Here is a 14,161-nt window from a genome sequence, read left to right on the forward strand (position 1 = left end):
GTTTTTTGTTTTTTTTGACCTAAGCAAACATTAGCCTTTAAAATGACTTAAAATATATAATAGCAGCAACGAAATAATTAGTTTAAATAAAGTATCAAAGCAAGTAATTATATGGTTTTACAGAACAAAACTGTTAAAATAAATAATGTATTATAAACAACAGAACTAATGTGCATTGTGCATTATATCAAATGACTGTAGGGCATCAACGGCCTGGTGATTGTTTTAACACTTTACAGCATGATCTAATCCTTGTTTAATATTGACTAAACAACATTTTATTCAAATGTCCACTTAATCTATAATATCTGGCTAGTTCTTTACGAGATATGATGCAGTCACTTTAATTTCTTGACTATGTGAACATCGATTCAAAACGTGAACTCAGAGTGAGGATTAAACTTTTATTTTGAAAACGCAATACATCGTTAGCATGTATTCTCCTGTGTTTACGTAGGCTTTTAAATTATTTACCTTACAAGTCTGATGAAATGGCGCATGAAACATAGTGTTTGGGAATTCACAATAGCAAAACGATCCAACAATGCGTTTTGATGGATTCTCATCCGTGGAATGCACTACTTCTGATTTTGCCAGTTACTCGACACAAGGAAACTGCAGTCGTGGAACTGCTAAAATCGAGTACTTGGATTGAATTGAGGAATCATGACAGCCCCAGTTTATGTGTATATGTAAATACACACATATAAATGCAAATTATTATTTACACACAGTACACACAAATATATTATGCAAACACAAACTTTTATTTTGGATGCGATTAATCACGAATAATCGATTTGACAGCGCTAGTTTATTCTTAAGTTTTTAGTCAAGTTACTGGCACGGAGACCTGGTAAAACATCCATAGAACTGCAGCACAGGCCTGTCAGTACAGCACCTGCCGCAGTATTTCAATCAATAAAAACAGTGAGAAATTCTAAAACACTACTCATGAAAAACGCTTAACATGTGTACTAAGATCAAATTCAATATACACCCTATTAATAAAACATACAGTCAAACCGATGAGGCCAGCATTTGAACGCAGTGAGCTAAACTGCATGTTAAGCATTTTCTTTTTTAATGGTTTTCTATGGGAAACACCTAAAGGGGATGTCTAATAATACTTCCTGCATTCTGACTAATTTACACTGTTAATAAATTGAATTCTCATGCTAAACATGACTAGAGTTTCAAAAAAAGAGTTGGACATGTTTTTTTTTCCCAAGTACGAAATTCCTTCTTTGGGCACTTCTCCAGAGTGCGCAGACAACAACCAGAGCAAGAGCACGCCCATCCACAGGCTTCATTTGAGTAATGAAAATCATCATCATCGCTCCAAGGACTTGCTCGAGAAGGATTTGCCATTTTGTTTTTAGACCACAAAATCAACAATGTCCCCAAAGAAAGTTTTTGTTGTGAGGGAAAGATAACCATATTCAGCTTCCAAAAGAACCCAGTCTTAAGGGAACAGTGGATGCGGTTTGTTTTTCCGGGCCAGCAACGGACTTGTGCAAGCGTGTTTGTTTGTTTTCGGCATTTCGGTGACCAACATTTTATAAACAAATTAAATAAAATTTCAATAAAGTCAATAAAGGTTTTGTTCCTGTTTTATTTGTCAATGTCACAGCTTGCAGACAATCGCGTACTCACGACTATTTAGCACCGCCCACAACACCAGGGTTGCCAGGTTTTCATGACAAAACCCATCCAATTGCTACTCCAAACTAGCCCAAAAGTAGCCCAATTGCATTCTGAGGGGGTCCCCCTGTTAAAAATCGCGTTCCGGGGGGGAAAATACAGGTTTTTTGGCAGGGTTTCCCAGGTAAAATTAGCATTCCAGAGGCAAAATAATATGTTGCAACAATGTTAAAGTAGCCCAATTCCACAGGAAAACTGCAGACTTGGCAACACTGCACGACATGCCTCCAGGAGCTCAACTGTTTTCAGAAAAAAGTGTAAAGCTGTATGTCTTTCATAAATCTTAAATAAACGGTGTGTGTTATGGCCTCTTTAATGTGGAAAATAGTGCCTTGCATTCATATAATTATATAAGTGCATGACGTCACATAAAAAAAATATATATATTGATGTAACATCTCAAGTTGGTTGTTATTGTCGCTGTTCTGTCTGTTTCTTTTTTGTCTTTAAAACAATGTATTGCCACCTTATGGAAAAACTCATTAGAGCAAAATAAAAATAAAAGAGCTCATGTGGGCGCGAGCATAAATTTATGTTGCATGCACTATGAATACTATAGCATATGTATAAAAACCGACATTTTTAATAAACAAAAATGCAAGGGGTGAGGGATGTTTCAAACATTTTAACAGATGGGTGGAAACGTTCAGACGTTTATGCAAAGCCTTGCACATGCAGACTCCATGTGGGCGAACTGTACTTACGAGGCACAAACCGAAAAAAGCTGGCTCTGATGTCATAGGCCAAGGAGCCTGTGCTGAGTCAGCACGGCCGGCAACGAGCCTGTCATCGTCATGTGACATTTCTACTGACGCCAGCCGACAGAAAAGACATGGGGAAAGACGGCGCCGCGGGCCGTAACACATACAATCAGCTATTCAAAGGACTAAACGAAAAAAGCTGCCAATTACGACTGTTCCATCTTTCCGTGAGGGCGAGCACTAATGAAAAACACATTAGACTAGATGTTATTTATTATTGTTGAAGGATTTCACATCTCTTCTACCGCTCTCGTCTGGGAGCCATTTAGGCATAGATAAATAACGCGTGTTTGTGCGAGCGCCGTGCATTCAATGCGCTTTATGATGTAATCAGCCCTGAACAGAGAGGACAGATTACAGAGGAACACTGTGTGCTCTTCTCATAAACCCCTGAGCAAAACCTTACATCTAGTGGTGCAGAAACACGGTATGAAATGAGGTCATGCGGTGTAGAACGTGTGAACATAAGCACACACTGTACATATGTGTACCTGCATACCACTGGAATGAGAATGAGGTTAGGATGAAAGCGAGAGCACATCTGCATGTGCACAAGAATGTGACGTTACTTTAATAGGTGGGTGTGTTACAGAGGGCCAATTACAGCAGTAGAAAGGAGCTGTGTGCGAGTGTAGGGATGTGAATCAATGGGAATTGAATGATTGTCTGTAAGCGGCTGTATTCTTTGCTCAGTGTGGATGGAAAACTGAGCTATACATGTATGTTTGTGCGTACTGTATATATATATATATATATATATATATATATATATATATATATATACAGAGAGAGAGAGAGAGAGAGAGAGAGAAAGAGAGAGAGAGAGAGAGAAAGCGAGAGAGCTGGGTAGTAACTAATTTTCCAAAAAGTCAGTACTTGTAATTAGATTACATTACAGTAATTTATTGATTCTCCCTTTTAAATGTTCCTTTCTAAAATAGCCTACCGCTTATATACATTCAGAAAGTCTTCCAGTTTTGTGGACATTCACACAAAGATCAGTAATTTGTCAGGTGGCTATGAAGCATTTGACCACTGGATTTGCAAAAAAAAATCACCTATTATGCAAAATTTACTGTTAGTAGGTGTTTAGACAGAAATGTGTGTACACAGCCATCTTAGAATGATAAAAATACATTCAGTACTTTGGAGCCTGTCTGGAAAATAACATCATATTTCAGTAGCCCCGGCCACCGATATTGACTGACAGGCGTGTATTACCATATCCTCAGCCATTCTGTCTGCATGCAATCGGCTGTGTCGAAAGCAGTGTCCTGTCAGGAACACCCTTGCTCTGTTTCATGATCATAAATCATTCAAGGATGTTAACTGTTTCTGCTGTAAATGACTATTGAGGCTTTTTAGGAGTTTTACAAAATTTTCTACAAGTCTACGCACAACTACGATTTGGTTTTAAAATGTTTGTAAGAGTTTATTTATATATCTTTTTGTAAAGTTCACTGATATTCTTTTATACCTGTAAATAAATGAAAGCAATTGCATCATGCAAGTTTTCATGGATTACTTGGCAAATATAACAAAAACAGTTTATGAGTTTATGTTGTTCATTGACTATTTATACATTTATTGGATTTAACTAGGAAAACATGAAGCTAAACGTTTCTAAGATCATTTAACAGGCTACTGCAGTTATATTTCATTCATTGGCACTCAGTAAGTGCGTTTACATGGAGCATTGTAATCGGTTTAAAAGTCCAATCCGAATGAAAATGCTCCATATAAACACCTCAATCTGAATAAAAATGCTCAAACCGAATGAAATTGTAATTGGTTTGAGAGAGGTGGGATAAACCTTTCTATAAACTGAACAAAATTAAAATTCTGCCATGTAAACGTGTTAAACAGATTACTTTACGTCTACATCAAGCATGATTGGTGTCACGCCAAAGTGTTCATCCTCTCTCCTCCTTGCTAAACGTCATAGATTTCGAAAAAAAAAAAAAACGAAAGTGAAAGTGAAACCGGTAAAACAGCGTGCATAAGAAAGCGACTGCATGCTTTCGCGATCGTCAGCAACTGCATGCAATCACAGATTGAACGCTTTGATTCATTGTTCAGCAACTCTTGGTAAGAAATCGTGTAATTGTTCCATTTAAGTACAGTAAAAGTACCAGTCCTCTTATGCTCGCTCATGCTGCTTCTCCTCTCTGTTTGAGATAAACAAAACAGAGACGTTTAGGCTCTGCCCCCTTCTGGAGTTGGGCGGAAAGTTGCAGCTCATTTTCATGTAAGGGAACGCAACTCTGAAACAGCACTTTTTAGACCCGCCCCAAAAATAACACTTTTCAACACGTTATAATAAACAATCTGTATTGTATTTGGATCTGAAACTTCACAGGCACATTCAGGAGAGCCATAAGATTAATATTACAGCTTGTAAAAAGTGGCATAATAGGTGCCCTTTAAGGTTTTAGAAGTGTTTCAACATTGTAACAACTTCTGATAAACACATTCATTTTTATTTAAATTATCACTCAGTGGGTTAAATAACCATGTATTTCTTTTTATTTTAGTAAAAAGTAGTGAGGCAGGAAATGAAGTGGGAGAGAGAGGGGGTACGGGATCGGGAAAGGCCCGCAAGCCGGGACTCGAACACGGGACGTCCGAAGTGCAACGGCGCTGCATGCTGACGCACTGCCCACGAGGCTAACGGCGCAGACTTAACCATGTATTTCTATGCCTTTGGAAGGGTTTTGTCTTTCAAACACATTAAAATGCACAAATTCACATTATTTCTGCAGAGATTCCCAAACTTTTTTGTCATCTGAACATCTTTTACCTAATATATTTACTAAAAGCACCCCTGAGATTTTAAAATGAATATTTTAATAATTAAGTATCATATTTTTTCACAGTTCTGAGTAAGAAAAAAAGCAATATAAAAGTATACATTATATATAATATATATATATATATATATATATATATATATATATAATATATATAATATATATATCAAAAATCTTAATCAGCTACACTGCCCTAAATCTTACACATATTACATATATATTTATACACATTATATGTTATCATTATTATTATTATTATGTTTTTGTAATTTTTATGTTTTTTTCCCAGTTTTAATCTGTTTAATGGTTAAATTTAAAAAAAATATATTAATCTCATTAACTGACATCATGAAACGTACACAATTTAACAGCAATTTGTTAAAAGTGTAACAAACTATATTTTTGATGAAATTTGTTTTAATGTTTTATTTTTTACTTAAATTCAGTTTTATTTTTTATCTAATTTTGTTTTCCATTAATTTCCTGGATTCAATTTGAATGGTTTAATTAAATCTTAATTAAAAGCGTGTCTAATTAATTGATTTTTATAAATAATTAATGTATTGTTATTTATTTCTTTTCCCCTTTTTTTAGAAATACTGTGCTGATTTTTCTGGTAAATAAATTCTGGTAAAATATTTTTTCTGGTGAACATTCTTTAAAAAATAATGTTTTAATAATAATTTATTATTAGTAGTAGTGCTATCATTACATTAAATAATATATTTCTGTCACAGTTTCTTTAAGTTTAAACCAAACTTTTATTCTGAGGGGTTGCTGTGAAGACCTTTATGTTTCTGTCTGTATATGAAAAGAAAAGGTAAAATGCTCATGAAGTGACTCTCAGAGCAGTTCTAGAGATGAACATGCAAGTTCATATTTAAAAAGTGTTTTTGTGTCTTAATATTCACAGACATAGTCACAGTCTATATCGTGTTTTGATTTAAGTGTACTGACATAGTTTAAATTTATTCATCCTAAATTGGGCAAATTCTGTAACATTTTGCATTATACAGTAAATTCCATTTTTATGACTGAATTCTGAGAATCCATCTACGTTTTTCGCATCACAGAAATCACAGGGCCCTACATATTATGAAAAATTAAAATCAGTGCTGCGATAACCAGAATTCCTTACGATTGGCATCTCCGGATATTAGATCAGTGATGGTGTGTTGAAGCTGTCAGTGAGCTGTTCTCTCCCACGGTAACAGTGAGGCCGCTGTTCATTCATACAGAATCCACTACCATCCACAATCACCCACCCTAATCACTAAAACATCAGCAGGCCAAAATCCTTCCTCCCCACAAACCACACTGGGCCAACGAGACCGGCACAACACTAGAACATTTCTTCTAAAGGCTGTTGTTCAAACCACAAACACATGGGCCTTTGAGATGTCTTCCTGGCAGATTTATAATGTTTAGAAGTCAGGCAACTTTTTGGTTATGTGAGCCAGCAAGCTTTTTAGGAGATTCAATGCGCCTGGCAACAGGAAGTTAACATCCACAGAGCACAATGAGCATCTGGACGGGCCTGGTCAGCTGAGGTCAGGTTTGGGAGCTGGCAGTGGTTCTAATGTGGACTTACCCTGAGCTGCACTGCCACAGTGACCGGTCCACAACGCTCCAGCCTCTGGAGGAAGGACATCGCTCCCTTCTTCTTCAGGAGCTGCAAAGACAACAAAAACAAATAAATAAAAGGTAAATAAATAAATAAATAAACAGTACTATGTTAGACAGTAAAACAAAATAAAATACAAATATTTATTCTGTACATTTTTTAAGTAATTTTTGCTTAACCCTGCAAAGGCTCACATACATAAATGCATACAACATACACACATAAACAAACAAACAAACAAACAAATAAACTGTAATGATAAAATAAAATAAAATTTTTTTAAAGTAATTTTGCTTAATTTAAAGGCTTACAAACAAAACAATAAATAAATAAATAAATAAGCTGTACATTGTTATACTTAAAATAAAATAAAACAATAAAATAAAATAAATATTAAAATAATTTATAGTAATTTATAATTTATAGTACATAAATAATAAATAATACATTTTACTTTACACAGAAATAAAACACACAAACAATACATTGCTAGACTGTTAAAATGAAAATGAAAATAGAATAAAATAATTATTTATTTTGTAATTTCTTTTAAGTAATTTTTGCTTAACCCCGTAAAGTCTCACACAAACAAATAAATAAATCAATAAATAAACTGTACATTGTTAGACTGTTAATAAAATTAAATTAAAATTAAATGTTTATTATTTTAAGCAATTTTGCTTAGTCCTGTATAGCCTCACACACACAAATAAAATAAAATAAAATAAAATAAAATAAAATAAAAAAATGTAAAAAATAATAAATATTATATTTGATACATCAATCAGACTTCATGACTCATATTATATGATACTGAGAATATGGAGCTCATTCTTGAGAGAGACAGAGAGAGAGAGACAGTATATTATATGTATAATATATGTATTTGCAGTTGCTGTATATATTTATATGGCCAGTAGGATGAAATTCTGACAGCTTGTAATGCAAAATAAGTATGATTTTATAACACTATAGCAGACTACTTATGTAAAATGCAAGTAAATATAACTTGTCAATCAGTATTTTCATAATAATATGTCTTAAGATGATATTTCAATCCTTAATTGTATGATAAAACTCTAGCGGTTTTAATTGTCGGGGCATAACATGTAAATGTTTGACAAGAAAGAGTCCAGAAATTTCATTGTATCTATTTTAGATTTTATAATTCATAATCTTTTGTAAAGCATTTTGCTTAAAGCATGCTTGTGCTCTTTCTTTAAATTGAATGCCACTTGCTTTCATATTTTGCATACGCATTGACATTCATGCATTTTTAAGAATGGCTTTAGCGTTAACGAGGCTACAGTATATGAGGAGAGAGCAGAGAGTGGAACGAGGAGAGGTGCTCTAGCTGTGACTATTCATCTTCATGCCCTTTTAAGATGATGTTGGCATGGCAACAGAGTTGTACGAGAGCTATGAATGAATCATGTAAGTGCAAACAAAAACAAAAACACAAGCACACAGATTTCTGTATTTTCACCAAAAAGGGAAGCACCGTTTTTGTTAAAGGCGTATTTTCTTTGTCATGGTCAGGTCATAATGCAAAGCAGCACAAGTCATCCTGATAATCCTGATACAGTACGTCCTGTACTTGGATCTCTGCATGGATTGTAATCAAGTAATTGGTGGAAAAATAAGTTCAAATTGTCTAATGGATCTAGGCCACTATTACAAAAGCAGCCAATTTAATTTGAAGTAAAGGTGACTCAGGAACTGGAAAGTTATGCACGTCATAGTTCCGCTATATGATCATCGTGCCCTTGTAACCCTGGAGGGGGTCTGTTCTGGGAAATAAAACACAGTAAGTCACTCTAGACTGAGCTGACTGTTTTATGACAGGTAACCTATGATTTTATGTCTGATTTTTTTGACTCAAACTCTGATTTTGTCAGGATTCTTTCATAAATAGACAATTCAACAGAACAGCATTTACTTAAAATAGAAACTAGATGAGTAAAGTTTGAGAACAAACTTTGAGCTGGCTTGAGAAAGCCTAGCCTGAACATTTGAAGCAGTTGTAAAAGTATGAAAGTTGATGCCGCTATCATGATTTAGCACATTGGTTACATGATTTAACATGTTGTTAGCACATTTTAACATGTTGCTTGCATTTCTATAGGCTGATTACAATGTTGTTAGCATGATTAGCATGTTGTTAACATGTTACTAGCATGTGGTTAGCATGACTAATAAGTTAATAGCATGTTTCTAGCACGATTACTAAGTTACTAGAATGTTGTTAGCATGATTAGCAAGTTCCTAGCATGTTTATAGTCTGATTAGCATGTTACTAGAATGTTTCTAACTTGATTAACATGTTACTAGCCTGTTGTTAGCATGATTAACATGTTGTTAGCATGTTTCCCCTGGTGAAAAAAACAGCATATGCTGGTAGGTATGTTTTGATGCAGGTTTAAGATGGTCCTTTGCTGGTTTATGCTGGTCCTTGACCAGTAACATGACCAGCATAAACCAGGGTAGCATGTTTCTAACATTATTAACATGTTACTAGCATGATTAGCATGTTGCTAGCATAATTATCATGTTAATAGCATGTTTCTAACATTATTAACATGTTACTAGCATGATTAGCATGTTGCTAGCATAATTATCATGTTAATAGCATGTTTCTAACATTATTAACATGTTACTAGAATGTTGCTAGCCTGTTGTTAGCATTATTAACATGCTACTAGCATGATTAGCATGTTGCTAGCATGTTGCTAGCATAATTATCATGTTAATAGCATGTATCTAACATTATTAACATGTTACTAGAATGTTGCTAGCCTGTTGTTAACATTATTAACATGTTACTAGCATGATTAGCATGTTGCTAGCATGTTGCTAGCATAATTATCATGTTAACAGCATGTTTCTAACATTATTAATGTTACTAGAATGTTGCTAGCCTGTTGTTACAATAATTAACATGTTGCTAGCATGTTTCTAGCATAATTATCATGTTAATAGCATGTTTCTAACATTATTAACATGTTACTAGAATGTTGCTAGCCTGTTGTTAGCATTATTAACATGCTACTAGCATGATTAGCATGTTGTTAGCATAATTATCATGTTAATAGCATGTATCTAACATTATTAACATGTTACTAGAATGTTGCTAGCCTGTTGTTAGCATGATTAACATGTTGCTAGTGTGTTTCTAGCATACTTATGTTAATAACATGTTTCTAATTTTATTAACATGTTAGTAGAATTTTGCTAGCCTGTTGTTAGCATGATTAACATGTTGCTAGCATGTTTCTAGCATACTTATCATGTTACTAGCATGTTGCTAGTGTGTTTCTAGCATGATTAACATGTTACTAGCATGTTGCTAACATGATTAGCTAGTTACGAACATGTTTCTAACATGGTTAGCAAGTTAGTAGCATGTTACTAGAATGATTAGCAAGTTACTAGTGGTTATCATGATTAGCAAGTTACTAACATGATTAGCATGTTAATACCATGTTGTTAACATGATTAGCAAGTTACTAGCATGATTAACATGTTTCTAGCATGATTAACGTGTTTAAGCCAGCTAATACCAGTTGATTCAGTAAAAAAACAGCTGAAAACCAGCTAAAACCAGCCTAGGCTGGTTGTCTAATCTTAGCTGCTTTAAGATGAAAATAGCTGGTTTAACTTCAGCTGGTTTTTAGCAGGTCTCCCAGCTGCCTGGGAGACCAAATCAGCCATTCAGCTTAGACTGGTTTTAGCTGTTTTTGAAGTAAGGAGTTAAACAGCTTATAACATCTTATAGCAATAAACAGCTTAGATGCACCATAGGTCTCTTTGTATAGAGGTTTGGATGTTTCTCAAGCCAACTTAATGATTTGTATGAAGCGGCATCAAACTAATAAGATTGTTTTATATATATTTACTGTACATTAGAATGTGGAAGAATGGAAGAATCTGATGTGCTTCCATATGACAAACATGTTGGGGTGACTATCTGTTCTTTTCAGTACAGCTGGTGCTCAGATGAAAACATATTTTCCCAAGTGTCATATTAAAGCAATTAAAGGTGATATGCTATTGTTTTAAAAACAAAAGCAGTTCAAACTGTGCAGTGTAAAAAGGAACAATTTGTTTTTTCTTAGTCAAACAGCTGTTCTGGTGGAAAAAAAGGGCAGACGCTGATGACACGGCTCAGTCATTTAGCTACTCAGTAGGAAAGAAAATGATTATATTTTGCAGCAAACTGCTGCTTTAAATCAAAATCTCTTCAGGGTGCCCTGATTCCCAGAAAGCGCCACCACCGCACCAGATCTACTCATTTTTAGGACACACAACAAAAGAAAGAAAAATAATATCTGGTGCAACTCTTCATCCAATTTCTCTCATCAAAGGGCAACCAAACCAACCAAACCGCTCATTTGTACTTTTCTGCTTCTAGCCACAGCACGATCTCATCATGTTACTTCATATTACAGTCCCAGTCACTCTATGGGAACTGAACTACTGCTTATGTAAGAGGGTAAAACCAGGGTATGTGGGTAACCAGGGGTGCCAGCGGCTCATGTACTGGGTGTCTTACATAAGACTCAGCCAGTCACACACACACACACACACACACACACACACACACATCACAGCACTGACCTGAATACAGACAGAAGAGAAGGAAAGGAGAGATGGCATATATGATTAAAACACAGACACAGGAACTGAAGAAGGAAAGACAGAATGGAATAAAGTGATGGTCAAATGTCAAGGATGAATCTCAAGAACATGTATCAGTCATATTTCACCTTAAATTCATTAAAAATAAAGCTGTAAAAAAAAATAATAATAATAATATATGCATAAAAAAAAAAGAATAATTCATTTGGACCATAAAGACCATCTGTACTGATTGCAACACATTTATACAATTTAGTAAACTTAAAATTGTCTAACATATTATAGAACTATATAATGATATATTTTCCAATAATGTGGACATCGGATGCAAAATTCACTTTTACAACAGTATGATGTCATACTGCTCAGGCCCCGCCCACAACCAGTAACGGATTGTCCCATTTTACACCCTGGACCACAAAACCAGTCCCAGGTCGCATAGGTATATTTGTAGCAATAGTAAAAAAAAAAAATACATTGTATGGGTCAAATTTATTGATTTTTTTCTTTTTTATGCCAAAAATCATTAGGATATTAAGTAAAGATCATGTTCCATCAAGATAGTTTGTAAATTTCCTACTGAAAATATATCAAAACTTCATTTTGATTAGGGTTAGGATTTTGTACTTGAGTGTAAAAGTAAACATAAAAGTCTTTGTTTTCTCACAACATCAGAGAAACGGAGGACGCAGTGGATTAGTTTTATTTTTGATGGTAATACACCACCAAAAACAACACAAAAAACAGAAGAGAGGGGTGGAGTCAGAAATAGCTCATTATCTTTTAAAGAGACATGCACCGAAACGGCTCACTGTTTTTGATAATGTAAAAAGGCTGTAGTTTTACAAGACCATTGAGGAATTTTATTTATTTTAAATTAAGTTTCACCAATCACCATTACATATTCGAGTCTTTAGCGACTCAGAACTATATATCCAGCACGGCTGGATCTCTGGATCTCTGGAACTGTTGCAATAGCAAAATACTCTCTTGATATTTTAAGAACAATTACATTTTTTGTTACCTTTTAAAACTTAGAACAGTTCATTCAGCATCTGGCTCATATTTGCGATATCAACCATATTCGCAAATATACCTTTTTCCATTTTCAGACTCCAAATTTTAAAAGTTTGATCGCTGGCAGCTTATTCACCACATCCACCATCAAATGACAGTTACATTTATATTTTATTGCATACAGTAATTGCTCTGCAGTAAAGCCGTTCAAACCAGTTAAATTTTTGCTAATGAAATTCTTTTGTTTTATGCCTATGGTAATTACGAGTGAAACATCATGTCATTATTGTTGATTAAACAGTGCCACCTCGAGGAATAAAGGTGAATTGCATGCATTGAGTCATCAGATTTTTGACTATTATTGTGCAGAAAAAAATATACTTACACTATTACACACCTCGGGTCTCTAGCAACCCTATACACTTTTTATAAAAAATGAATCAGATAACAGACATTCTTTTAAATTTGTTATTTGTTTCATGCTATATTATTTATAATGAATAAATAGGAAAATTAAGAAAGTTGATGTCTAACTTTAAAACATGATTGAGGGAGAGGGTAGTGAATGACATCCCGGGTCCCTAAAGACCCAAGGTATGCATTTAAGGGTCAAGTATGTTGCAGACATTTCATGAAGACCCCAAAGAATCATACCAACTTGTGGAAAATGGGCATCCAATGTCCACAAGTCCAAAACTTTAATGAAAGGTACTTCATCTCATTTGTCTGAAACTTAATGGATGCAAAAACACGATGATTTAGAACAAATTAATTAGTGTTGGATTGTAACAAAAGACTCAAAAGCATAGCACATTACATGGTAGAAAAAAAATAAAGACGTTGTGGCCATCAATTAAGCATTCGTTCCCACAACATATTAATTCATGGCCATGTTTCATTAATTTGTTCCATCATTTTAGGTCAATCATGGGCATGTTGTACTAATGTGTTTCCTTTAGGTAAATTGAAATAAAACAAGGTAACAAATTAGTACAGCATGACCATGACTGACCTAAAACAAGGAACAGAATTAATAAAACTTGGCCACAAATTAATAAGGTAATTAAACAAGGGAACAAATTAAGTTATTGAAACAAATTCCTAATGCGTGGCCACAGTTGCATGATTTATTTCCTAAACAAGCTAATCACAAAGCATCTGCAGTTTCTTTTTTTCCTCTACATTTTGCACAGGGCTCTGAACGATACAATCTGATTAAATGAGACACATGCAAACTTATAAAACAGCTAATATTCACACACATATCTGAATTCCATATAGTCGATAAAATTTCCTGATAATTTATTCACCCCATATCATCCAAGATGTTCATGTCTTTCTTTCTTGAGTCTAAAAAAAAATGATTTTTGAGGAAAACATACAACCATTTTTCTCCATATAGTGGACTTCAATGGGAGCCAATGAGTTGAAGGTCCAAATTGCAGTTTCAATCATTCAGCATCATTGTTCTGCCTTTTTTTTTTGACTTTCTTTGCGTATCCTTCCACCTACAACCATTCCAATGTGATTATGTTATGCGTTAAGTCGTATACGCAGAGCTAGACCAAGATAAGCATTTGTGGTTAAAAAGTATATAAATTTGTATT

At 34.4% G+C, this 14,161-nt stretch overlaps 1 protein-coding gene across 5 annotated transcripts in view; it reads right to left on the bottom strand.

Moving 5' to 3' along the window:
* Nucleotides 1-14,161, bottom strand: part of myo16 (myosin XVI) — a 246,434-nt gene that overhangs the window by 58,932 nt on the left and 173,341 nt on the right. For all 5 annotated transcript variants that reach the window (XM_051118727.1, XM_051118728.1, XM_051118726.1 and 2 more), the window contains exon 26: nt 6,867-6,947. In XM_051118727.1, the coding sequence (XP_050974684.1) occupies nt 6,867-6,947 (81 nt within the window). The remainder of the gene's footprint in view (nt 1-6,866; nt 6,948-14,161) is intronic.

The sequence above is a fragment of the Labeo rohita genome, chromosome 9, assembly GCF_022985175.1.
Source record: "Labeo rohita strain BAU-BD-2019 chromosome 9, IGBB_LRoh.1.0, whole genome shotgun sequence".
Taxonomy (NCBI): Eukaryota; Metazoa; Chordata; class Actinopteri; order Cypriniformes; family Cyprinidae; genus Labeo; species Labeo rohita.